Source organism: Chlorocebus sabaeus, chromosome 5 (assembly GCF_047675955.1).
Source record: "Chlorocebus sabaeus isolate Y175 chromosome 5, mChlSab1.0.hap1, whole genome shotgun sequence".
NCBI classification, from domain to species: Eukaryota; Metazoa; Chordata; class Mammalia; order Primates; family Cercopithecidae; genus Chlorocebus; species Chlorocebus sabaeus.
Window position 1 is genome coordinate 66069685 of NC_132908.1, and position 25420 is coordinate 66095104.

The window sequence follows — 25420 nt, forward strand, 5'->3', positions numbered from 1 at the left end:
GCGGGGATGAGAAGCGTGGCGAGTGCGTTCGCGGCCGCTTTGACCTGGTGGGCGCCGCCTCCGGCACTGCACCGAGGTGGGGCGCCAGCGCCCAGGTTGCCGGGCTGGCCTTGGCGCCCCCTTCCCCTACCCAGAGCGCAGGCAGGAAGGGGGGACCCGCTGCGTCCCTTCAGCATGTAAGCTCCGGAGGGGAATGGGGGCGCTCCTGGGCTGCGGATGCAGGCCTGGGGACTCCTGGGCCGCAGGCGCGAGCAGTAGGGTGGGAACAGGGAGGGATGGGAGTCCTGTGAAGGAAGCACGCGGCGGGCTCCCCGGGCCGGTGGGGCAGAGCGCCCGGAGGCCGCGGCTTCCCGGAGAGGCAAGGCTGCCAGCAGCTCTTTCCTGGCCACGGCTGCTGGAAGGCTGCTGCTGGTGCCTGAGTCTCAGGTCGATTTAGGCAGTGACTGCGTGTTCTTCGCCCCTTCCATGTGAGATGCATCCCAACGGGAAAGTGTGTTTGTTTTGGGGGCCCCATTTCCTGAGACCTAGAGTTGGAGCAAGCTTGGAAGTGAGGCATCATTGTCTGTAGACCTCAGTGAACCCGTTCTCTAGATCAGGCAGGTGGCAGAGAGGAGATAGTGTGGGTCCGAATGGGAGGGCTGGCAGCCATCCTTGTCACCTCTTCTTTCCCCTCCCTCACATCCCCCTCCCCACCTGCTCTGGAGGAAACCAGTCAGCCTCGCCACTAGGGTAGCTCTTCGGGCCGGAAGTGTTTCCATTTTTGGGGAAATGACTTACCTGAGACATGAGGCAGGAATCCATTAGAACTCCCATTGTGCTATGGGGAGACCAAGTCTCAGAGAACTGGGGCAAGGTCAGGCAACTAGGAGGCAGGCATGCTGTCTTAAACCCAATTCTCTGGTGCCAAGTCCTGGGCTCTTCTTATAAAATACAGCTGTTTCCAACAGGGCAGATGTTAGGAGCCCTGACTTAGTTGCAAATGGAAACCGGGCACTGTTTCCAGGAGTGGCTGGGCAGGGGGACATGCACAGAGATGCATGCTACACGGGCACTAGGACCAAGCGGATGGGATGCCCAGGCAGCCACTGTGGAGGCTGCTGCAGTGGTGGCTGCAGTTCCCCTTGCGCTCTTCAGCCCTGGGCTCTAGGAGGCTGTCTACTCCTCAGCTTGCATTTCCTGGTCTGCCTCTCCCCCTGCTTTCCCTTTCTTTCCTGCCTCTCAAGTAAAAGGTGAGAAAGTGGAGGACAGGGAAAGTTTCTCTAATAACTGTCTTGAGAAAGGGAAGCTGCTGCTTTTTCCCCAGTGCCCCTTTGTTTGCTCTTTTCCTCCTGCACTTTTTTCTTGGATCTTTTGTGGCTGTGCTATACTGGTGAATATCCCCTCCAGGAGTGGGTGCAGGGCAGCGGGAAGCTTTTAGGCCACTGGCTACCTCCCTGGCCTTCAGGTGCCCAGAGCTGCCTCAGGCTCACCCCCTTGAAGCTTACCTCTTCAGCGCTTTGGGCCAGGTAGAGCCCAGTATGCCACCCCCCAGCAGCTGTCAGTGACCCTCTGGGCCTTGGCTTGTCTATCCCAGTGCTGCACTAAGGGCTTTGTATATTTAACCCTCAAAGATGCCTTGAGGTTAGTCCTGCAACCCACATTTTACAGAGGACATGACTAAGGGGGCACAGAGAGCAAGTGGCGGAGCTGGGATCTGAACCCCAGTAGTCTGGCTTGAGTCTACCAAGTCTTATGCTCAGCAGGCGGTACGGTGACGGTTTTGGTTAGTGGGTCATGTCCACTAGTAACAGAGAATGCCCCTGCTCCCACGGACTGGAAATGCTGCCTCCTGCCTGACCCTCCATCTCCTGCCTTCTCTCGCCAGATGCCGGTGCAGCTGACGACAGCCCTGCGTGTGGTGGGCACCAGCCTGTTTGCCCTGGCAGTGCTGGGTGGCATCCTGGCCGCCTATGTGACAGGCTACCAGTTCATCCACACTGAAAAGCACTACCTGTCCTTCGGCCTGTACGGCGCCATCCTGGGCCTGCACCTGCTCATTCAGAGCCTGTTTGCCTTCCTGGAGCACCGGCGCATGCGGCGGGCCGGCCAGGCCCTGAAGCTGCCCTCCCGGCGGCGGGGCTCGGTGGCACTGTGCATTGCCGCATACCAGGAGGACCCTGACTACCTGCGCAAGTGCCTGCGCTCGGCCCAGCGCATCTCCTTCCCTGACCTCAAGGTGGTCATGGTGGTGGACGGCAACCGCCAGGAGGACGCCTACATGCTGGACATCTTCCATGAGGTGCTGGGCGGCACTGAGCAGGCTGGTTTCTTTGTGTGGCGCAGCAACTTCCATGAGGCGGGCGAGGGTGAGACGGAGGCCAGCCTGCGGGAGGGCATGGACCGTGTGCGGGATGTGGTGCGGGCCAGCACCTTCTCGTGCATCATGCAGAAGTGGGGAGGCAAGCGCGAGGTCATGTACACGGCCTTCAAGGCCCTCGGCGATTCGGTGGACTACATTCAGGTAAGGGCGCCTCCCTAGAAGTGTGTGTACATGGGGACGTGTCTGGACAGCCTGGCAAACTCTCCGCCAGGAATCTGAGGTCTGGTCTAGGTCCCTTGGGTTGTGCACACACCTCGTGCACTTAAGAAGGCAACAAGGCGGCTGGGCGCGGTGGCATGGCTGTAATCCGCCGAGGCAGGCGGATCATGACGTCAGGAGATTGAGAGCATCCTGGCTAACCTGGTGAAACCCCGTCTCTACTAAAAATACAAAAAATTAGCCGGGCGTGGTGGCGGGCGCCTGCAGTCCCAGCTACTTGGGAGGCTCAAGCAGGAGAATGGCCTGAACCTGGGAGGCGGAGCTTGCAGTGAGCCGAGATCGCACCACTGTACTCCAGCCTGGGCAACAGAGCAAGACTCCATCTCAAGAAAAGAAAAGGAGGCAACAAGGCATAATGGTTCTGAACAGCGGTCCCAGGGTCCAAAAGACCTGGGTGGAATCTTCATTTGCTGTTACATAGCACATAGCTCTGTGATTTTGGGCACATCTCTTAACTGCTGTCCCAATAATAATAGCAAATGGGTATAGAGCAGTCACTTGCTATCAGGCACAACTGTAGGTACTTCATGACGTTTTTTATTTTATGTGAGATGGAGTTTCACTCTGTCGCCCAGGCTGGAGTGCAGTGGTGTGATCTCCGCTCACTGCAAGCTCCACCTTCCAGGTTCAAGCAATTCCCCTGCCTCAGCTTCCTGAGTAGCTGGGATTACAGGCATTCTCCACCAAGCCCAGCTAAGTTTTTTGTATTTTTAGTAGATACGGGGTTTCTCCATATTGGCCAGGCTGGTCTTGAACTCCTGACCTTTTGATCTGCCTGCTTCGGCCTCCCAAATGCTGGGATTACCGGCGTGAGCCACCGCGCCTGGCCTTATTATTTTTTAAAGACAAAGGGTCTCACTATGTTGCCCAGGCTGGAGTGCAATGGCTGAAGGCATGATCAATATGCACTATAGCCTCGAAATCCTGGCTTTGGGCAGTCCTCCCACCTCATCCTGCCTAGTAGCCGTGACTACAGGTACATATGCCACTGTGCCCAACTCCATGTTAGCTCTTTTAATACTCATAACACTCCCAGGGAATAAGTACTATTATTCTCCACCCACAGAAGGTGAAAGTAAAGCACAGAGAAGCTAAGTAACTTGCCTAATGTCCCACGGCTAGTAGGGTGCAGAGCCGGGATTTGCGCCCAGGCCGTCTGTCTCATGTCTGCTCTTACCCGTGATGTAGCACTGCTTCAGCAGTGGCAATGTGGAGCTGAACCTCTTCATAAGAAAGCGTGGTGAAGAGCAAAAGAAACCATCCTCAAAAACACTCAAAATATTCTAGTTATGGCCAAAAAGTCCCATTCTTCCTAGTGTCAAAGTCATGCCTGGGAGGTGAGAGACACAGGTGTGAATGACCAGCTTCATTCTGTAGGAGCATCAGCAGGGCCGGGACCCTGATTAAACCCTACCCAGCTTTGGTCAAAGCAATCATTGACATAAGCCTGGAAATTGTACTAGGTTGATATGGTTTCCATCTTCAAATTTAAAAACACTCAAGGGTTGAAAAGATTAAACTCCACATACTTCAGTACAAAGTAGAAACCCTAGGACCCTGGATTTCTAGGCCCGGAATTTTTTTTTTTTTTTTTTTTTGGAGACACAGTTTCACTCTGTCGCCCAGGCTGGAGTGCGGTGGCATGATCTTGGCTCACTGCAACCTCTGCCTCCCAAGTTTAAGTGATTCTCCTGCCTCAGCCTCCCGAGTAGAGTAGCTGGGATTATAGGCGTGCACCACGACACCCAACTACTTTTTGTACTTTTAGTAGAGACAGGGTTTCTCCATGTTGGTCAGGCTGGTCTTGAACTCCTGACCTCGGCTGACCAGTCCGCCTCAGCCTCCCAAAGTTCTGGGATTACAGGCATGAGCCACCGTGCCCGGCCTAAGCCAGGATTCTTGGTGGCATCCACGCTGTCTCTCTTCCTGACTCTGTTCTCTTTCTCCACGCCTGCCAGAGTAGGGTGCTGCCCATCACTTCCTCAGTGCTTGAAGGCACAGTGGCTGTCCTGCCAGCCCACCTGTGTACCAACTCAGTTGAGTGACAGCATTTTGAGTCCTCTAATACTATTTTTCTCTGGTGTACCCACCTAAAATTAGCTCACTCAGATTGCGTGTCTGGCTTTTTTGACAGTTGTCTCTGCGTGAGGGTTGATAAGTTTATCTTTTTCTGGCTTCCTAGGCCCAGGACCTCCTCAGTCATGGAGTGAGTGAGGAGAGCCTAGCAGGGTGTTTGACTGCAGTTCACTTGGGGTCGTGGGACCTTATGAAACTTTCTTGGGGACCCAAATGCTTAGGGAAGAGCCCTTGAGACTTGGCACAGGCTCAAGCCACAGTGACTTTGTCATCTATTCCCTTCAAGCATAGGATCTAACCTGCACCCAACCCACCCCATCTCCCTTTCCTGGCCATCTGGGTTCTGGTGGATCAGGAAACAGGCTCACGCACCTGAGCTGTCTCTTTACGGCCCTAGGATCACTGCATAAGGTTGCCTTGGGCCAGAGCTAGTGAGTGCTTGCTGGATCTCAGCCTGTTTTCTAACCGCCTGCTGTGGAGGTATCTCTCCCTCTGAGGCAGAACTCTGCCCCAGCCAGTGGGGAAGCCCAGGCGGCACGAGAGCTCTTCTTCCCCTAACCTTGCTCAGTTAGAAAGACCTCCCAGGACTGAAGGAAGCAAAGCAGCATATAAAGAATGGGCTAGCGCAGGGGCAGGGAGGAGCAGTGAGACCAGCAGCAACAGCAGCAGCCCTGGGAGTCTTGGCCTGTAAGTGGAGGAGGCTCTGTGAGTCTGGCCTGAGGCTTCCTGGGCCCTTCCCAGGCACGGACCAGGATGTAAGGATGTGCCTGGTGGGGAGGTGGGAAGAAGCACATATGAGGGACTCAGCCTGGTGCCAAGGCTGTTCTGATCCCCCCTTAGCCTTCTACTGCTTATCTCGCCACCCTGTCCTCCAACATAGAGAAAGCCGGGTGTGGTTGTGGTGTCAAAGGCAGCCTCCTTTCCTGCAGGAATCTCACTCAGTAATTTTATTACAAGGATTTTAGGCTTCTGCAGAACAGGGTTTTGGTTTATCTGTGGATTTCTTCATTGCTCTCATAACAGTGACCACAGAGCGAATCAGGTCTGTAAACCAGTTCTTCCGGCCAATGCTTATTGGATTCTTTGTACCACTTGAGTAATTTTTTAGAAAACAGAAAAGGAGTCAGCCACTAGGGCAACTAGTGGCCTGGGTTCAACTCATATGGGACCACCTGTTAGAATCAGGCCATAAGCCTCCTAAAGAGCTGGGCAGAGTTGGCCCTGGGGTCTGCCTGGAGGCAGCTGCTGCAGCTTCCATGCCTATTCAGAGCAGCTTCCAGGGGGAGCCCTCAGCCATACCGTGCCCTGGTCTGAGAGGCTCGGCCAAGGGAGTCTGTTGAGGGTGCAGAGGCCAGCAGCCTTGCTACTGGTCTCATGGAAGTGCCTGTAAGTAGGTAGTCTGGTAACCACCACTGGGCTGCGGGTTGTCCAAGGGGTCAGAGGCTGATGCGGGGACCCCTGGGGTTAACTCTGTGGGGTCACTTAAGGCCATATGTAGCCTGTTAGTCCTGGGCTACCCTACTGTGCCTGCCATCTGATTTCAGTGACATGCTTCCCTTCTGCCAAATGACCCCTGAGCAATCTTTTGCATCCAGTGCTAAGCATGTCTCCTTTCCAGGCCTGGCACCTACCGTCTTCAGGGTTTCTCCCTCTCAGCCTAGTGGTTGTCAAGTCTGGTAGCTGAACACTTTCACTTTCATTTTACCTCTGGCACCTTCTGGTAGCGCAGATCTCTTAGCTAGAGGCTGGAAGTGAGTCATGTGAGAAGGGGTTATGTCTCTCAGGCATTGAGCAGCCTGGCAGTGGGGTGGGGGGTGGGTGTGCAGGCCTGAGGTCAGAATGGGCTGACGGCGCACTCCCTCTGCAGGTGTGCGACTCTGACACTGTGCTGGATCCAGCCTGCACCATCGAGATGCTTCGAGTCCTGGAGGAGGATCCCCAAGTAGGGGGAGTCGGGGGAGATGTCCAAGTAAGATGAGACCAGGGCTATCTGGGGGAGGGTCTGGACTCTTTCCTAATCCAGCTGGGTGTGCCTCCTGGGAAATGGGTACTTTCTAGTATTTGTGGGGAGGTTCTTTCCTGGCATTTTCACTGACACCAAAGGGCTCACCTCTCTCGCTGCCCAACCCCTTTCTTGCTCTTCTTCCACATGAGGGGAAGTCACTTAACAGGTATGGAGAAGAGTCTATACTGCAGAAGGGGCACAGTATTTTGAGGCCGTACATCCTAGAAGGTACTTCCTTTTTGGCTGGTGGTGCAGCAAGTAGCTCCCAAGTCAGATCCTTGAGAAGCCCTTGCTCTTAGGGGATGGGCTGAAGAGCTCTGGTCAATATGGTAAGAATAAGGAGCCCAATCTGCCAGAGATACTGAAGCAGCCTCCCAGGTCCCCTAGTTACTTTCCAGCCACAGAAAGCTCACAACAGGTGGCTGTGGTGGTGTCTTGCATTCTTCCCAAGCCCCCTTCTCTGCCACCACCACAGGCCGCCTCCTGAGACTGAAGGTGGCTTTGACTGCTAGAGCCGCTTAGTGGGGAAAATCTCTGCAGATGAGATGACACAGTAGGGAGGTAGAACTGGTGCTTGGGACAGTGATTGCAAGTGGTTAGCTCCTCTAAGCCTCAGGTTTACCAGCTCCAAAGGAACCGATGGCCAGCAATCTGAGCAGTGGGCCACAGAAGCCATGGTAAGGAGGCCTCGTGGTCTCTGATGTCTGTCCTCCGGGCGTGCGTCCTTAGGTGAGGAGGCCCAGCATCTCTATTCCCTTGCAGATCCTCAACAAGTACGACTCATGGATTTCCTTCCTGAGTAGCGTGCGGTACTGGATGGCCTTCAACGTGGAGCGGGCCTGCCAGTCCTACTTTGGCTGCGTGCAGTGTATTAGCGGGCCCTTGGGCATGTACCGCAACAGCCTCCTCCAGCAGTTCCTGGAGGACTGGTACCATCAGAAGTTCCTAGGCAGCAAGTGCAGCTTCGGGGATGACCGGCACCTCACCAACCGAGTCCTGAGCCTTGGCTACCGAACTAAGTATACTGCGCGCTCCAAGTGCCTCACAGAGACCCCCACTAAGTACCTCCGGTGGCTCAACCAGCAAACCCGCTGGAGCAAGTCTTACTTCCGGGAGTGGCTCTACAACTCTCTGTGGTTCCATAAGCACCACCTCTGGATGACCTACGAGTCAGTGGTCACAGGTTTCTTCCCCTTCTTCCTCATCGCCACGGTCATACAGCTTTTCTACCGGGGCCGCATCTGGAACATTCTCCTCTTCCTGCTGACGGTGCAGCTGGTGGGCATTATCAAGGCCACCTATGCCTGCTTCCTTCGGGGCAATGCAGAGATGATCTTCATGTCCCTCTACTCCCTCCTCTATATGTCCAGCCTTCTGCCGGCCAAGATCTTTGCCATTGCTACCATCAACAAGTCTGGCTGGGGCACCTCTGGCCGAAAAACCATTGTGGTGAACTTCATCGGCCTCATCCCTGTGTCCATCTGGGTGGCAGTTCTCCTGGGAGGGCTGGCCTACACAGCTTATTGCCAGGACCTGTTCAGTGAGACGGAGCTAGCCTTCCTTGTCTCTGGGGCTATCCTGTACGGCTGCTACTGGGTGGCCCTCCTCATGCTGTATCTGGCCATCATCGCCCGGCGATGTGGGAAGAAGCCGGAGCAGTATAGCTTGGCTTTTGCTGAGGTGTGACATGGTCCCCAAGCAGAGCGGGTAAAGTGCAATGGGTAAGGGAGGGAAGGGGAATGGAAGAGAAAAGACGGGGTGGGAGGGAGGAGGGAGTGCTGTGTTTGAGTCTCTTAATGGTCCAAAGGACAAATCTAAAATGCAAAGAATGGTGATGTAGTATGGCCTGGCAGCTCTGTTTAGAGGGGGCAACACTGATCCCCCCAGGTGCAGGGCTGCGGGGGAGTCTGTGTTTTCAGATTGCCTGTCTGCTTGCATCTGCACATAGGCAGTAGTCTCCCCCTGGGCTCCAGAGGGCACTCAGAAGTGCGCTAAAGCAAGTAAGTCCCATTCAGTGGCAACTTGTGATAGGTACCTGAGTGATGGCCACCTGTGGAAAGAGGTTCTCCCAGCCCATCTGAACACAACCAGAGGTGGCAGGAGAATTTCTACTGAGCGAGCTGGGCCGGTTAGTGTATGTCACCCCCACCCCACCCCTAAGTAGTCATCAATGCAATAAGATTGCGCCTGAGATACAAGGCCCAGAAGCCTGATCCTCGGGCATCAGAAAACAGGGTCCAGGAATGGTGCTTTATGTGAGATATCCCACTCCACATCAACATTCCAGGGATGAGCCACACCAGCAGGGAGTTAGCACTGAACTGCTTTTAGAAGTGTACATTAAAAAGGAAAGTGCCAGGAGGAACAGAGAGATTGTGGTGGTGCTAAAGGAGGCCATAAGCTATATAGAGGCCTTGGGTGTTCCACCTGGAAACTGCTCAGATGTCTAGATGGGTTCTTAGCTTGTCTGTGATCTCTGCTGGGGAGATAAAAAGATTAAGCCCCAACATGTTCACAAAAGAAGTGAAGTCTTGGGTATTTTAACCCGTATACTCCTGAATTCCTCTCAAATTCAGCTCTGATCTGAGGCTAAGACACACTCCTCACTTCACTTTCTCTGAAGGCATATTTTTTGAGATATCACTGCAGTCACCTCTTCTACCCTCATCATCATGGGTAAGTTTTTCAAGGTGGCAATTGGGGTGGAGCCTGGGCTCTTATAGAACCCTCAGCAGGAGGCAAGCGTGTTCTCAGCACATATGGGAACTATGAGGAGCCTCTGATCAAATTGGCTACAATCTTGGAGCTGCTTGGACAGATTCCTTGGCAGCCGGGTTAGCATGTGTGACTTTCAGGCTACTGTTCTTGACAATCATCTCTAATGGAAAGCTTTTTGGTGTTCCCAAAGTGAACTCTCAAATCCAAAATGGTTATCTTTGAGAACATCCATTCTCCTCAGTGGCTTCTCCAGGCAATTCTTACAGCCCAGTTGTGACAGTCACTGCATCTGCTTGCTTCTTTCCAGAAACCAAACTAGGAGATTAAACTGGTTCCTACATCCTAAGGTTGCTTTCTCTCTCATGCCTCCTGAGGCTGTTTTTGGCTGTTTTCCCTCTGCTGCTTTTGGGGAATGAGGGAAGCCATTTTCTAGTGACTTGCAATCCAGGCTGTTCTCAGTGTTGGGAGTTTAAACCTGGGATCCTGACTAAGCCTTTGACTTAGGGGTTGCTGGCTTGCCCTCCAAATGTCCTTTCTCAGAGGCCAGCTAACCCGTGCAGAACCAGCACTGAGGTGGACAGCAGATGAGAGGGCAAGCCTCAAGTGTACCTAGGTGCTTCCTACAAAGACACAAGATGTGCTCTGAGCCACAGATGGGCAAACCCTGGTGCTTTCCTTCATCTCCTATGAACTCAAGGATTTCCAGGTGTAGCTAACAGTTGCCACATCACACAGACCTCGAGTTTCTGGTAAGACTGCTGGTTGACATCAGACCCAACCCATGAAGGCTGGAAGGCAGCAGGCATTTGCTAAGGCAGCTGATCCAGGCAATCGTTCTGCTGGCCAAGAAGTAAACTATTTTGAGCATGAGAATGGAGGAAATCCGGTCAGCCAAGTGCAGAGTTCAGACTTCGCTAAGGGCTTGTTTTTCTTCAGCATTTACTTGAAGATTAATGTAGGATGTCAGGCTCTCCTGGCTGTCCTACCATCAGCTCTGCCTTGCACTGTGGTCATCAACTTTCCTCAAATCAAAAATAGGCAGGTACAGGTAGTGGGCTCACAACGTTTGACCTCGACTGGTTTTTCTAAGTTATTTTGTACATTTTTCAGCAGCAAAACCAAACTGGGTCTTCAGCTTTATCCCCGTTTCTTGCAAGGGAAGAGCCTTTATACAATTGGACGCATTTTGGTTTTTCCTCATTGAGAATTCTAATCCTCTTTTGTATTGTTTCTACAATAATTTGTAAGCATATTTATTTTTACCTGCTTTTTTTTTTAATTTTCAGGTCAAGTTTTTTATACTGCACTTATTTGTCAAAATAAAGATTCTCACATATGCTGGTTATCTCGGAACTACTACTTCTTTGTACTTAATGAAAACTAGCTCTTTATTCCAGTTCCCAAAGAGGGACTTAAAATACAAAGTTTAGTCAGGTGTGACTCAAGACCTGGACAAGGTCCATCCTGGTAACTACACCATGGGGGCTTAACTTTTAGTGTAGCGGGTCTTTGGTGAAATAACTGGCAGATGAATGGGCCCTTGCTAAGGCTAAAAACCAAAGCTTGCTTCCTCTTGAAGCATAAGCATTTTAACCAACATGATGTAAGACTGTAGCCAAGCTGAAACAATGAAAAGCAAACTTCCTTCCCTAAGAAACAGGTAACAAAACACAGTGACTCCAGCAGCCCTCTCATCCCATTTATTAAAGAAACAGTAAGAAAAGATACAATGCAGGAAAACCACCAACCATCCTTGCACACCAGGCTGAACAAAGCACAGTGATTTCTTCCCTTCATCCCCCACCCCCACCCCAATTCCCATATTCCCATCCACATCAGTTTAAATTTTGAGGTTCTTTGATTGGGAGTACCAGTGAAGAGGGAGTTGGATGAGTAGAGGAGCCTTAAATCTGGCCACCTCTAAGTCCCAGGAGAAGGGAGCTGCAGGCCCAGTCAGTCAAGCAGAAACCGCATTCAGTAGGTCTTTGAAGTGGTTGTCCATCTCCCTGTTCTGTGTTCAAGCCCCCAGCGAAAGGTATGGCAGTAGAGGATGACCAGGTCCAAGCTGCCCAGTTCAGAGCTACGGAAGCATGGTCCGTTCACCAACGCCACGTTTCTAGAGAGCAGTGAGCTGATTCTCCAATGGTGAGCAGGGGACTACATGTGAACTGGGACCTGCAGGCCAATGTATCCCTGAGGAAAAGTCCACAAGAACAATTCAAGAAACTAGTAAGAAACAATGGGCAGAAAGCTGTGGGACGAAAGCACAGCAGGCTTCTGGGAGGCTGGAGATCCTTTCTCTCAAGGCCAGGATTATTCCCACCTGCCACAGTTCACATGCCACAAATAACATCTCACCTTCAGTCAAGAAAAACGCAGAGGAAAAAGATGGCTCATTTGAACTTGAGCCCCAGCTATGCTCTTCAGACTGTAGCTCCACAACTACCCTTTTACCTAAGACAGCCCCTGCCGAGAACCACAGTGCCTAGAAACCAAGGTGGTCCTGGAGGGAAAACGGTGTTTAAGGGGGTAACATTCCATTTGGGTACATTGCAGCCATTGGACCCCCTGGTCTGGGGAAAGCAGCTGGGTTTGTGCCAGGGAGGCTCCCCACTCTAGGAAATGGGACGAAACTCTTGCCTGCAGGGCCATTCATCCTTGGAAAGGAAGCTGGGTTGAGACCGAGGGTCCCAGTTGGCCTTGCGAAAGGAGCCGGGTTGATACCCACAGGGCCAACTGGAGAAGGGCCCAAATGCCCAGCAGCTGGCCTGGGGAAAGTAACTTGACCAGGGCCTAATGGGCCAGTAGACCTTGGGAGGGTAGTTGGACTTGGACCCTGCAGGCCAGCGGCCCTTGGGAAGTTAGCTGGGTTGGGGCCAAGTGGCCCAGAGGCTCTTGGGAAAATGGTTGGATTTGAGCCCTGGAGGCCAGCAGACCTTTGGAAGGTAGCTGGGTTTGATGCCAATGTGCCAGAAGACTGAGAAAAGGCAGATGAACCTGCTCCCCTGGGAAAGGAATTGGCATTTACCCCCATGGGGCCACCTGGCCTTGAGAAATGAGCTGAATTAGGGCCTATGGGGCCAGGAGCCCTTGACATGGGAGATGGATTTGGCCCTGGAAGGCCAATTCCCCGAGAGCCAGGACCTGAGTTTGGGCCCATGGGCCCAGGTACTCTTGCCATGGAGGATGGGCTTGTGCCCATGTTTCCAGAAGCCTGTGAGAAAGAAGCTGAATTTGCTCCTAAAAGACCTGCTGCTCTTAGAATGGGGGCAAGATCGAGGCCTTGAGGTCCGGCCATTCTTAAGTTAAGACCAGATCCTGTGCCCAAGAGGCCACCTGCTCTGGCATCTAGATTAGGGCCTGGGCCCAGGCCACTTGGTCTTGGGTTGGGCCCAAGGCCTGGGCCTGGAAACACACCTGACCTGGGGGAAGGGTTTGTCCCTAAAAAGCCTGATCTCAGATTGGGGTTTGGTCCTGGGCCCAGGCCAACTGGCCTAGGATTGGGAGGACCATTCCCAGAGGTCAACAGAACACCTGCTCTCAGGTTAGGTCCAGATCCAGGGCCTATGGGACCACCACTTCTGGGGTCAGGACCTGCTCCTAGGAGACCACCTGCCCTTGGGTTGGACATAGGACCAGGTCCTGGGAGACCCCCTAACCTGGGGTTAGACAGAGGCCCTGGGCCTGGCAGAGCCCCTGTCCTAGGGTTTAGGGTGGGGCCTGGGCCTGGCCCCAAGAGGCCACCAGGTCTTGGGAAAGAAACTGCACCTGTGCCAGTGGGATTCATCCCTCTTGGAAAAGAAGCCATACTTGGGTCACGAGCACCAGCTGGGAAAGGTGCTGGATTTGAAGCCAACGAGCCTGACGAAGCTGGAAAAGGAGATGGGTTCCTTGGAAATGGGGCCAGATTTCCACCAAGAGAACTGGCCGCCATAAGGAAGGGATCCGAGTTCACACCCAATGGGTGGCCTGTGTTGAGAACAGGACCCCCCTGTGGTCCCAGGGAACTGTCGAGCCGTCCTCGAGGTGGCAGCGGAGCACGAGTCCAAGGAGTTGGCCGCTCTCTAGGGAAAATCCGAGGTTCTTTCATACTTTCTTGGGGACGTTGGTGATAATGGGCTTGGGGCGGGTTTTGAAAAGGATCTTGTCTTTGATGAGTGCTGTCACCAGGTACCGGGTGCCAGTCTCGCGGCCAAGCTCATCACAGTCCTGATCCCCAGGAGTGTGTTTCACAAGGACTGCGAAAGGTTTCTCCAGGTGGATGATTTTCCCATACAGGATGTGATGGCCCACGATCAGCACAGGGGTTCCCTTCGGCAGAACAAGAACGAGATTCCTGAGGTTTGGGGCAAGGCCATGACACTCAGGCGCCTCCTAAAGCTGTTCCTGGCAGGCTCTGCTGGCACCTCCACTCCCTGGTTTGGCTCTGCCATTGTGGAGCAGCCACACTGGACCACCCACCCATGTGCCATTTTTACTTTCTAGCCCCACATAAGATAATTTCTACTTTCAGAAATGTGAGCTTTCCAGATTCCCCAAAATTAAATTTCCCTGCTACTGCAGAGGTAGGGGGAGAACAAGCAGAGAGCATCGCAGATTAGCTAGACCTTGAATAACAAACCTGAGGCAGTCCTCACTCTGGGTCCTGGGAGCACCACCTTGGTGTAGCTTGCTTTCCTGAGGCATTAGGCAGGGAAAGAAAAGCCCCCTCACCTCAGTGGTGTAATGTAGGTCTCCCAGGAGGTTTCCAGCTAATCCAGTGCTGTAGCGAGCCTCGATCTCCCCCTGTAGCTCCATCAGCACCCATTCTGCCAGGCCTCCAGCCCTCGCACTGCAAGCAAAGGGCTGGCGGTTACAATATTTTTGAGGGGTGAAGGATAAATAGTGTCCTCACACCACCATTCGAGGCCCAAAGGACCTCTTCGTTGGGTCAAGTTCTTGGGAAATTGGGCAGTGCTAGGCACTGAACTAGAGATCAGAAGGCAAGGATTTGTGCAAGATGCACCTAAGGTCCCTGATTCTTCCAGACACACGCCACACCTCTATAGCCCTCATCATTTCAAGCCAAATTTTAAAATCTCAAAATGTACTCACCTGGAAACAACAATTTGCACCATGAGCCTTCTGTCTTTAAAAAAGCAAGTGAAAACAAGCTATAGAGAAAACAGAAAAAAAGATTTAGGGTAATAATGACAACTAATGCAACCTCCACCTCCCGGGTTCAATAGATTCTCCTGCCTCAGCCTCCCGAGTAGCTGGGAATACAGGCACCTGCCACTATGGCCAGCTAAATTTTTGTATTTTTAGTAGAGATGGGGTTTCACCATGTTGGCCAGGCTGGTCTCGAACTCCTGACCTTGTGATTCACCCGCCTCGGCCTCCCAAAGTGCTAGGATTACAGGCGTCAGCCACCGTGCCTGGCCAACAACTAATATTTATTACTTACTGTGTGCTAAGTAATTTTCTAAGTGCTTTAGACACATTTTATCTTGTTCCTCTAACAATGCCATAAGTGGGAAGTGTTCTTTTACCAATATCGTACACATAAGGTTGCTTAAGATCACCAATGGTCAACTGTATGTGCAAAAGTAATCAAGATCACATAGCTACTAAAGCAATGATGATATGAACCTAAGACATAACACTGCAAAGACCATACTCTTGCTCACTATGCTAACGTGCCTTTCTCAAGGATTTTTTTTTTTCTTTTTTTTTTTTGAGACCAAGTCTCGCTTTGTCACCAGATCTGGAGTGCAGTGGCACAATCTCGGCTCACTGCACACTCTGCTTCCCGGATTCAAGCATTCCTCCTGCCTCAGCCTCCCGAGTAGCTGGGATTACAGGCGCCCACCACCACACCCAGCTAATTTTTTTTTTTTGAGAGGGAGTCTCACTCTGTCACCCAGGCTGGAGTGCAGTGGCGTGATCCGGGTTCAAGCGATTCTCGTGCTTCAGCCTCCCGAGCAGCTGGGATTACAGGTATACAACCCCCATGCCTGGCTAATTATTTTTAGTAGAGATGGGGTTTCACCATGTTGGCCAGGCTGGTCTCAAACTCCTGACCTCAGGTGATCCACCCACTTTGGTCTCCCGTGTTGGGATTATAGGTGTGAACCACCACACCTCATTTTTGTATTTTTAGTAGAGATGGGGTTTCACCATCTTAGCCAGGCTGGTCTCAAACTCCTGACCTCAGGTGATCCACCCACCTCAGCCTCCCAAAGTGCCGGGATTATAGGCGTGAGCCACCACACCCAGCCTTGATCTCCTGACTGCACGATCCGCCCGCTTTGGCCTCTTAAAAGTGCTGGGATTATAGGTTTCAGCCACCACGCCCGACCTCTTTTCTTCTTCTTTTGAGACAGGGTCTCACTCTGCTGCTCAGGAGGGAGTGCAGTGGCAAGATCACAGCTCACTGAAGTCTTTACTTCCTGGGCTTAAGCGATCCTCCTACCTCAGCTTCTCAAAGTGTTCGGATTACAGGTATGAGCCACTGTACCCAGCCTAGGGTAGTCTATTTCCTACTCTGCATGTTTCTTTAAAAAGCCTATGGAGTTTCTTAAGATTTTACTTTTTTCTTTGGTAATGATACAAGCTTCAAGTCCACCCCCTTGGTTTTCAAGGTTCAAGGGGTCTCTCTTTAAAAATAAAGCCAAGGGGGCCAGGTGCACTGTCTCAGGCCTGTAATCTCAGCACTTTGGGAGGCTGAGGCAGTTGGGTCACTTGATGTCAGGAGTTTGAGACCAGCCTGGCCAACATGGTGAAACCCCGTCTCTACCAAAAATACAAAAATTAGCCGGGTGTGGTGGCAGGTGCCCATAATCCCAACTATTCGGCAGGTTGAGGTAAGAGAATCGCTTGAACTCTGGAAAGCAAAGGTTACAGTGAGCCAAGATTGCTCCACTGCACTCTACCCTGGGCAACAGAGTGAGACTGTCTCAAAAAATAAATAAATAAAGCCAAGGGAACTGAAAAAGTCCTCCAAACATCTTTAGTGAATGGTAAGCTGACTTCTGATGTGATTCTTATCAAAAGCGTTGACCATCTTTCACTTAGATATGAAAATACCCTGATACTTAGATAACTGACTTTGGCTGAGAGCAGTAGCTCACGCCTGCAATCCCAGCACTTTGGGAGGCCTCTGAGGTGAGCGGATCACCTGAGAACAGGAGTTTCAGACCAGCCTGGTCAACATGGTGAAATCCTGTCTCTACCAAAAACACAAAAAATTAGCTGGGTGTGGTGGTGCATGCCTGCAGTCCCACCTACTTGGGAGGCTGAGGCATGAGAATCACTAGAACCTGGGAGACGGAGGTTGCAGTGAGCTGAGATCACACCACTGCACTCCAGCCTGGGCAAGAGAGTAACTGTCTCAAAGAAAAAAAAATATATATATATATGCTTTCATTATATACAACAGCAGCACCACCTGGTGGCAAATTTGGAGTACTTTACAAGAACTGGACATTTTTGCCTAAAGACAATTGGCTTCACTTTCTGCGAAGGATAGATTCATCGGGGGTTGATGGGAGAGGGGACAAAACTACAGCTTCTGGCTAAGTACTGTCAATGTATATATGGAGTTTAGTGGAAGGTTATTAGTTCAATGTTTAGCAATTGTAGTATGGAAAATTAAGAGGTATTAAAATTGTGCTCAAGCTTAGCAAACACCCAATTAAAATGTTAAGCAGGTTTTTTTTCTTTTTGAGATGGAGTCTCACTCTGTCGCCCAGGCTACAGTGCAGTGGCATGATCTTGGCTCACCGCAGCCTCCACCTTCTAGGTTCAAGTGATTCTTCTGTCTCAGCCTCCTGAGTACCTGGGATTACAGGCACGCGCCACCGTGCCGGGCTAATTTCTGTATTTTTAGTAGAGACGGAGTTTTGCCATGTCGGCTAGGCTGGTCTCAAACTTCTAACCTGAGGTGATCCAGCCGCCTCAGCCTCCCAAAGTACTGGGATTGCAGGAGCAAGCCACCGTGCCCAGCGGATCTCTTTAAGAGAGGGGGGTCTTACTATGCTGCCCAGGTTGGTTCCAAACTCCTAAGCTCCAGGGATCCTCCCACCTCAGCCTCCCAAAGTGTTGGGATTACAGGCGTGAGACACTGTGCAAGCCTGAGATGTCTTTACTAGTATGTTAATCTTCCTTTTGGATCTCCAGCCTTATAGCATGACTCTACTCCTAGAGCACCAAACACTGGCAACATGAAATTGGTCAACTCACTAGACTTTTTTTGAGAGGAAGTTTCACTCCTGTTGCCCAGGCTGGAGCGCAATGGCATGATGTCAGCTCACCACCACCTCCACCTCCTGGCTTCAAGCAATTTTCATGCCTCAGCCTCCTGAGCAGCTGGGATTATAGGCATGTGCCACCATGCCTGGCTAATTTTGTATTTTCAATAGAGACAGGGTTACTCCATGTTGGTCAGGCTGGTCTCAAACTCCTGACCTCAGGTGATCCACCCGCCTTGCCCTCCAAAAGTGCTGGGATTATAGGTGTGAGCCACTGCACCCGGCCAACTCACTAGACTTTTTAAATTCAAATATAAGTAGCAGCTAATATGTTTTGAATTTTTACTGTGGAATTTTTACTGTGCACATATATTGGTGGTTTCTCATTCAACCATCATAACAAGTCTATGATATAGGTATTTATTCCTATTTTGGAGATGAGGCTACTGAGGCATACACAGATTAAGTCACTTGCTTATATGTTGGACACACACAACTGCTATGTGATAGAGTAGAAATCTGTGCCATGTCTGACTATCTACACTCATAATCACTACACAACTCTGCCTTCCCAAAGGAAAAGAAAGTATTAATGAGAACAAAAAGGAATCAAGGCATCAGGCAGGCATCAAGTACACGCAAGAGCTGGTCAGAAGGGCAATATAGATTCAGGAGAGCATCCTTGAATTGAGTCAGACCTTCTGCACCAGCACAGGTTGTGGGACCACTGGAAAAGGGGTAATACACAAGCTCAGAACCCAAACATTTCCCAAAGAGGCCCCACCACTACTGTCAACAGAACTAAAAGCACTTTAAAAATCCTTTTATAAGGTTTCTTGAAGAAGGATAAAGTTTAAAATCAGAAGGCCTAAATTCAGCTCTCCTGCCTGTAAGTGTGGAGCTCTTTATTGTGTAGTCAAGAACAAGTCACTTTATGACTATGACACCTAGATTATGTCCTATTAAACTACTGCAAAGACCAAATATAACACATGCTAAGGTGGTTTAAAGACTCCAAGCTCTACTGAGACGGGCTGTTTTTTTAAGACAGTGAGATAAGAAAATCAGCCTTTTGATCCATCATTTTGACTATAACTTAAGGAATGGTATATTTTAGCCACAAATCAAAAAAGGCTCAATAATGCAGACAGACAGAGAAGAGTTCTTGCAAATGTGCTTTTGATGATGATGGAGTATATTTTCCTGGATGGGTACAAGTGACAGTAAAACACAGGTGGTTTTAGAAAAGCGATAAGGTGTTCACATAGGTACACAGTATATTCCAGGAAGATCAAGGCGGGGAAGGAGACAGAGCCTACTTCCTGACAACCAAAATCAATCGTCAAGCACTGTGACCATGTGCTTGAGAAAAATGCAGAAATATTTTCAGTGCATTCTCCATTTCCTGGACAGTCTCCTGTTAGAAGAGGAATTCACAACAACGGTGTGGAAAACCATTGTTGCTGGGATGGCACAGCTGTTACTTGCATACCAATCCCCCGTGCCTCAATAAGACTGCACACCTTTATACACTGATGTAGGAGGCTCTGCCTGTGTACTTCTATGGCATTACCAGACACCTAGCAATGCTCCTGCAAATAGTTCTGTGGCCCATAGGCCTCAGCATTTTAGTGCCATGCTCAGTCAGGCTGGTAAAAACTTGTCTTATCCTAGAACTACTGGGAGGCTGCAGATGTATGTAGAAATGAAGTTCAAGCCCAGCTTCTAAGAGTTTAGTTCACAAGAACTCACGGACTGCTCTGGCTACAGTTAGGTAATTTATACGCACATGGGTGTATTTACTAGTCAGGAATGTAGTACATTTACTAGTATTTGTAATACTAGTATTTACTAGTCAGGAATGTAGTATTTACTGGTCAGGAATGTACTAGTCAGGAATGTAGAGGAATTTTAAAATTCATTAAATTTTATGAATTTTAAAATTCTACTTTAGCACTTTAAAATATCCTGTAACACCTGAATTCCATGATTTCTTTTCTTGTTCCTTCAGATTCTACTCTACGCGACTGTTTGTAGGGCACAGTAGGTAGGGATACCTGAGTACTTCCCTGAGCACACACCTGATGGAGGTGGCAAGGAGCATGTACTTCATTCAGTGTGGAATTGATTAAACAGCATGAGGCTGGGCGCGGTGGCTCATGCCTATGGTCCCAGCACTTTGGGAGGCCGAAGCGGGCGGATCACTGGAGGTCAGGAATTTGAGGCCAACATGGTGAAACCCCATCTCTACTAAAAATACAAAAATTAGCCAGGCGTGGTGGCGGGCGCCTGTAGTCCCAGCTACTCAGGAGGCTGAGACACGAAAATTGCTTGAACCTGGGAGGCTGAGGTTGCACTGAGCCAAGATCACGCCACTGCACTCCAGCCTGGGCAACAAAGAGCGAAACTCTGTCTCAAAAAAAAAAAAAAAAGCATATGAGAACATGCAACCCAGTGTGCCCCCATCCCCTTGAGAGTAGATAGAGTAGGAAAAAGAGGTGGGAAAGAAGTATAATACAAATAAATCCCTATTAGAAATAACAAGCATAACAATGGAAATTATCTGTGTAAGAATACGTCTAAGTCTTCAGTCTCAATTCATTCCAGCAACACTGAAACAATTAGAGCAATTTCTAGTTGTTTGTTCTAAGATGTGGCTTGTTTAGAAATTGCAGCTCTATCAAGAGCATTTGAAGGCACAGTTTGATGAATACACTATACATGATGTCAAGAAACTAAAAGGGAGTCAGTGGAAGAACTCTCCCAGTAACTTTTTTTTTCTTTTTTTTTTGTGAGACAGAGTCTCCCTCTGTTGCCCAGGTTGGAGTGCAGTTGCTTGATCTCAGCTCATTGCAACCTCTGCCTCCCAGGTTCAAGTGATTCTCCTGCCTCAGCCTCCCAAGTAGCTGGGACTACGGGTGCCCGCCACCACACCCAGCTTATTTTTGTATTTTTAGTAGAGAGAGGGTTTCACCATGTTGGCCAGGCTGGCCTTGAACTCCTGACCTCAAGTGATCTGCCCACCTTGGCATCCCAAAGTGTTGGGATTACAGGTGTGAGCCACCATGCCCGGTCAACTTTCTCTCTTTTTTTGAGACAGAGCCTCACTCTGTCACCCAAGCAGGAGTGTAGTGGCACGATCTTGGCTCACTGCAACCTCTGCTGCCCAGGTTCAAGCAATACTCTTGCCTCAGCCTCCTGGGTAGCTGGGATTACAGGCACCTGTCACCACGCCCTGCTAATTTTTGTATTTCTAGTAGAGATGGGGTTTCACCATAAAGGTCAGACTGGTCTTGAACTCCCAACCTCATGATCCACACACCTTGGCCTCCCAAAGTGCTGGGATTACAGGTGTGAGCCACTGCGCCCAGCCAACTCTCTCTTAAGAGCAGAGTTCAATCCCAGATTTGGCTAGGACTGACGTGTCTTTCGTTAAGAACAGTAATTCCAGGTTGACAAGGTTAACTGCAGAGCCGGGGAGAGACTTCTGTGATATCACTTTTCAAAAAGATTTAAATTCATTATATTACAGTGTGGTATCAGTCTCACAGGCCACAACTCATGTGTAGCCTTGAAGAGATAAAAAGGTATAAAGAAAACCAACTCTCCCTGCAATAAATTATATATCCTGTCCCCATTCTCATGAGGGGGGAAAGTTTTCTTCTTATCTTTACGGGCCTTCACACAGCTAAATGAACTAAACAATACATAAATTCTGTATTCCTGTTAGTCAAATGACTTTATCTCAGTAAAGGAAACTTTTCTCCCCCTTAAAAAGGCACCAGCATTCAAAGAATCAATCCAGACCCACAATGGGAATCCTACCCCAAACCAAAAAGCTTTGGCTGTCATCAGACCACTCTGGGATATACCTTATTTAACCAGCATTTGGCTTCTCTCTTTTGAAGTTAGTAACTACTATTATAAAAAACCTGCTGGGCGCGGTGGCTCATGCCTATAATCCCAGCACTTTGGGAGGCCGAAATCAGCCCGACCAACAGGTGAAACCCCATCTCTACGAAAAATACAAAAATTAGTCAGGCGTGGTGGCATGCACCTGTAATCCCAGCTACTCAGGAGGCTGAGGCAGGAGAATCACTTGAACCCGGGAGGCGGCAGTTACAGCGAGCTGAGACCGCACTACTGCACTCCAGCCTGGGCGACAAAGCAAGATTCCATCTCAAAAAACAAACAAACTAAAACAACAACAAAAAAAAACTGGTAAATCAAAGCACCACCACGATTTCTTAAGAAAAGTCCAGGCAGAGGCTGGGTGTGGTGGCTCACGCCTGTAATCCCAGCACTCTGGGAGGCCGAGGCGGGTGGATCACAAGGTCAGGAGATCGAGACAATCCTGGCTAACACAGTGAAACCCCGTCTCCACTAAAAATACAAAAAATTAGCCACACGTGGTGGCAGGTGCCTATAGTCCCAGCTACTCGGGAGGATGAGGCGGAAGAATGGCGTGAACCCAGGAGGTGGCGGCTGCAGTAAGCCCATCTCATGCCACTGCACTCCAGCCTGGGCAACACAGGCTCTGTCTCAAAAAAAAAAAAAAAAAAAAAAAAGAAATAAAAGTCCAGGCAGAACGTTATTTTTATAATACAAAAAGCTTCATTTCTCATATAGCTAGCTTTGTTCAAACACTTATCTAGATCCTCTTATTTCACCCTAACACCCTATGATTTTTAGCATGGTCTTCTCACTTCCATTTCATAAATGAGGAAACAGGCTTAGAGAAGCTAAATGTTAACTGGTCACACAGCTACTTATGTGGAGAGCTGGGATATGAACCCTAACCCCTCCACAATCTTGCCCCTCTTGCAGTTCTCACACAGTCCCCTCTTGTAAAGCACCTTTGTGTGAGAACTTCCCTTACTTTACAAATATTAGCCTCGTTATCACAGCATCTCTTACAAAATGGCAAATAAGTAACCTATGGAAAGACGCTGCAACTTGCCACCCAAGTAACTACTGTATCTGTGGGGCAGGCAGCTAAAAACAAACAAGAAGCTTGCTTTTTATCATAGCCAATTGAGATGTTTCAGTTTTTGAAACTTTTAGAAAAAACTACCCAATGCCACCTCTAGAACACAAAGCTTTACCCTATACCTCTGCTCCCCAGTGTGAAAGTGAATAGAGGACATTCTTTGTCAAGTATTCATTTTAATCTTCCACAAAATTTAATTCTTATCCTCTGGTCTCTGAATTGTTAAATATTAAATTGTTAAGATTACTGTCTTACAGAGAACAGAACAGACCGAGCAATGATCCTCATAATCCTTCAAAATAAAATGTGGCAGAAGAAAGCGTGTACTCAATTAAACCGAACATATGGCTTATAGCAAAAAAAGAGGCTTTGACTCAATGATTTAACCTCAACACAAATAACTAAATTTTAATAAAGCTAAACAATATTTTAGAAATTGTTTCATTTTGTACTTTCAAAGACAGGAAACCAAGGCTTTAAATTCTCAACCCTTAAACATTCTTTTCTAAACTGGGGTGAAATCACTTAATTCTATGAGTGTAAATATTCACAATTTTATATTTTTTGCTAAGCCAACAGTTGGCATTTATTGAGCTTTTGTTTTTTGATCCCAGGGTGGATACTTTGTTTAGGGATATAGTGAAGCATTCACTTGTCATACAGACCTGGATTCTGTGATTTTGTCACCTATCCCGTATGTGACAGTGGGTAGTTTAACCTCACAGGTTTTCCTAACAATAAATTGAGCATAAACGCCTATTTCGAAAGGCTGTTGCAAGAACAAGTAATGAATGTAAAGCTTTTAGCACATTGTCTAACACACGGTAAACCTTCAGGGTCAAGCTATTGATTTCCCAGAGGAAGGTGGCATTTTCTTAGTATTCATCCAACAGAATGTCTTAATACTACTGTATTAGCATATTAATGTTTATAATGGACTAAAGCATTCTACGAAAGCAGCAGGTCAACAGAATAAAATCAAGTCTTCATAACAGTAAAAGAATTCAAACACGGCAGTTGTGGTTCACCAAACTGCTTCAGGGATTAAGTTCTGGAAGGTAATTTCTCTAATACAATGACTATGTGCCTTTCCACCAAGTGAACAACTCTGAACGTTTTACATACAACTGAACACAGATTATTTTTATTTGTAGTGTTATCGTGGTTTCGTGACTGAAGGGGACAGGTCTATACTTTTGAAGGGGATCTTGTCTCTTCAAAGGCTTATGTCACTAAGTCTAAAATTGTTTCCAAATGAGAAGCTTGCTCCCCTCCAAAAGGGGGCTTATGGAGGGTTGGTGGAATTGAATGCTTCCAAACTTTACATTAGTGAAGAGTGTGTTCAAAAACTTATGTGGATGCTATGCATACACGTGATACTTCCCATCACATTTTAGGATTCCCACGTTGGAGGGAATCAATTACTGGTATTTGTAGCAATGGGTGGAAAAGATGGCTTCAGTCGATCTGAGTTACTGCAGTTTTCTCCATCTTCTGCTACTCTGCAGCCCCATCTTAGCCTGTCTTCCTCTTAATGCTACGGCCCCTTGTATTCCCCCAAACCCTTTCCTTTCCAGTCCGGCGTAGAGTCTCCCTCTATCCTCTTCCTCCCACCCACCCCCATCTTCTCCACCCACTCCCTCTCGGCCCCTTCCCACCCTTTCTGCTAGAGCTACAAACACTTCCTATTTCTAGTCCCACCCACTTTCTGGGACTTCTCAATCCGCTTCCCCCCTCTTCTCCACCCCCCTCTAAATTACAAGCTGTTTTAACCCCTTTTCCTGCCTCCCAGGGAAACTATTCTTTAAACCGCCTTCCTCCACACCACCCACCGAAGTGGTCTTCCAAACCGTTCACCCTCCTCCCAAAGATTACTCTTTAAACGTCCTTTCTCTACCACCCTCGTTCTCCAAATTGTTCCCGGTTCTCAAGTACTCCGCCCCTCCAAGACCCCATCCCACTCATCTCTACGGCTTCCCACCCACAAAAGAACCTGGAATGACTCTCCAACCACCCTTCCAATTACCTCTCCCAGAAGCCTCCCTACTCCACGATTACAAATGTTCCCTGGAACAAAACCTCACGGTCCTTCCCCCCACCCCGAACTCCCCTTTCTGCTATTCCCGCTACTTCCTAGGTTCCAGTTCTACCCCGCTCCCGCAAGCATAGCGGGCTGGGCTCCCTCCCAACCCCGGGAAGAACCCCTTCCCGCACGTACCTCGAGGTTCCGGCCCGCGCCGCCCCCTTCTCCGTCCTCCGCCCGCGCTCGGCCACCCTTTCCGCCCTTCTCACGCTCCTCCCCGCTCGCTCCCTTCCTTCCCTCCGCCTCCCGTCTCCACACCGCTCCCTTCCCCCAAACTCCCGGACCTCCCACCCCGGGGGCCCCTCCGGGCTCGCCCCCATCTCCGCGCCGCCCTCCCGCCACCCTCCCCCTTCCCAGCCACCCCTCCCCCGCCCGCGCTCCCCGCCCCTAGGCTCGCCATTCTTCTCTCCGAGCCGCGCGCCCCGCCCGGCCCCGGCTCCCTAGCTTCCCGCTCCCTCGCGCCTTCGCCCCCATCCCCGGCTCGGCCCTCGCTCCCCGCGGCCTCCCATGCCCCCCGCCCGCGGCCTGACCTGCAATGGCGGCCGCCGAGCGCGGCGCCGCGCGGCCAACGGGCGACAACCGAACCTCCCGCCGCCGTCGCCGCCGCCGCGAGCACTGCCTGCGCACTTCCGACTATGCGCCAGGAGCACTTCCGGGGCAGAGCCTGAGAGCGCGCGCGCACGTGGGGCCGGGGCGGAGAGAGGCGAGCGCCGGGAAGGGGAGCGTGCGGTAACTGGTG

General features: G+C 50.1%; 4 protein-coding genes across 5 annotated transcripts in view; 2 read left to right on the plus strand and 2 right to left on the minus strand.

The window, feature by feature from the left end:
- The first annotated feature begins 287 nt into the window (after positions 1-287).
- On the plus strand, positions 288-13503 carry HAS3 (hyaluronan synthase 3). 2 transcript variants are annotated; one of them, XM_038008337.2, is made up of 3 exons: positions 288-2500; positions 6522-6623; positions 11400-13503. In XM_038008337.2, exons 1-3 carry the CDS (start codon positions 1865-1867, stop codon positions 11505-11507), a joined length of 846 nt encoding a protein of 281 aa, XP_037864265.1. In that variant the 5' UTR covers positions 288-1864; the 3' UTR covers positions 11508-13503. The 2 variants fall into 2 exon arrangements, with proteins under 2 accessions (XP_037864265.1, XP_007992011.2); XM_007993820.3 differs by lacking the exon at positions 11400-13503 and adding an exon at positions 7422-9137.
- On the minus strand, positions 11063-13467 carry DERPC (DERPC proline and glycine rich nuclear protein). Its single transcript, XM_073015522.1, has 2 exons — positions 13146-13467; positions 11063-11570 (listed from the first exon to the last, which is right to left on the minus strand). Exons 1-2 carry the CDS (start codon positions 13465-13467, stop codon positions 11494-11496), a joined length of 399 nt encoding a protein of 132 aa, XP_072871623.1. The 3' UTR covers positions 11063-11493.
- CHTF8 (chromosome transmission fidelity factor 8) lies at positions 11063-25257 on the minus strand. Its single transcript, XM_073015523.1, has 5 exons — positions 25212-25257; positions 14472-14530; positions 14091-14208; positions 13146-13688; positions 11063-11570 (listed from the first exon to the last, which is right to left on the minus strand). The coding sequence occupies exons 2-4, from the start codon at positions 14492-14494 to the stop codon at positions 13464-13466; spliced, it is 366 nt and encodes a 121-aa protein (XP_072871624.1). The 5' UTR covers positions 14495-14530; positions 25212-25257; the 3' UTR covers positions 11063-11570; positions 13146-13463.
- Positions 25160-25420, plus strand: part of UTP4 (UTP4 small subunit processome component) — a 39573-nt gene continuing 39312 nt past the window's right edge. The window contains exon 1 of the mRNA XM_007993830.3: positions 25160-25417. Coding sequence (XP_007992021.2) covers positions 25189-25417 — 229 coding nt within the window. The 5' untranslated portion in view covers positions 25160-25188. The remainder of the gene's footprint in view (positions 25418-25420) is intronic.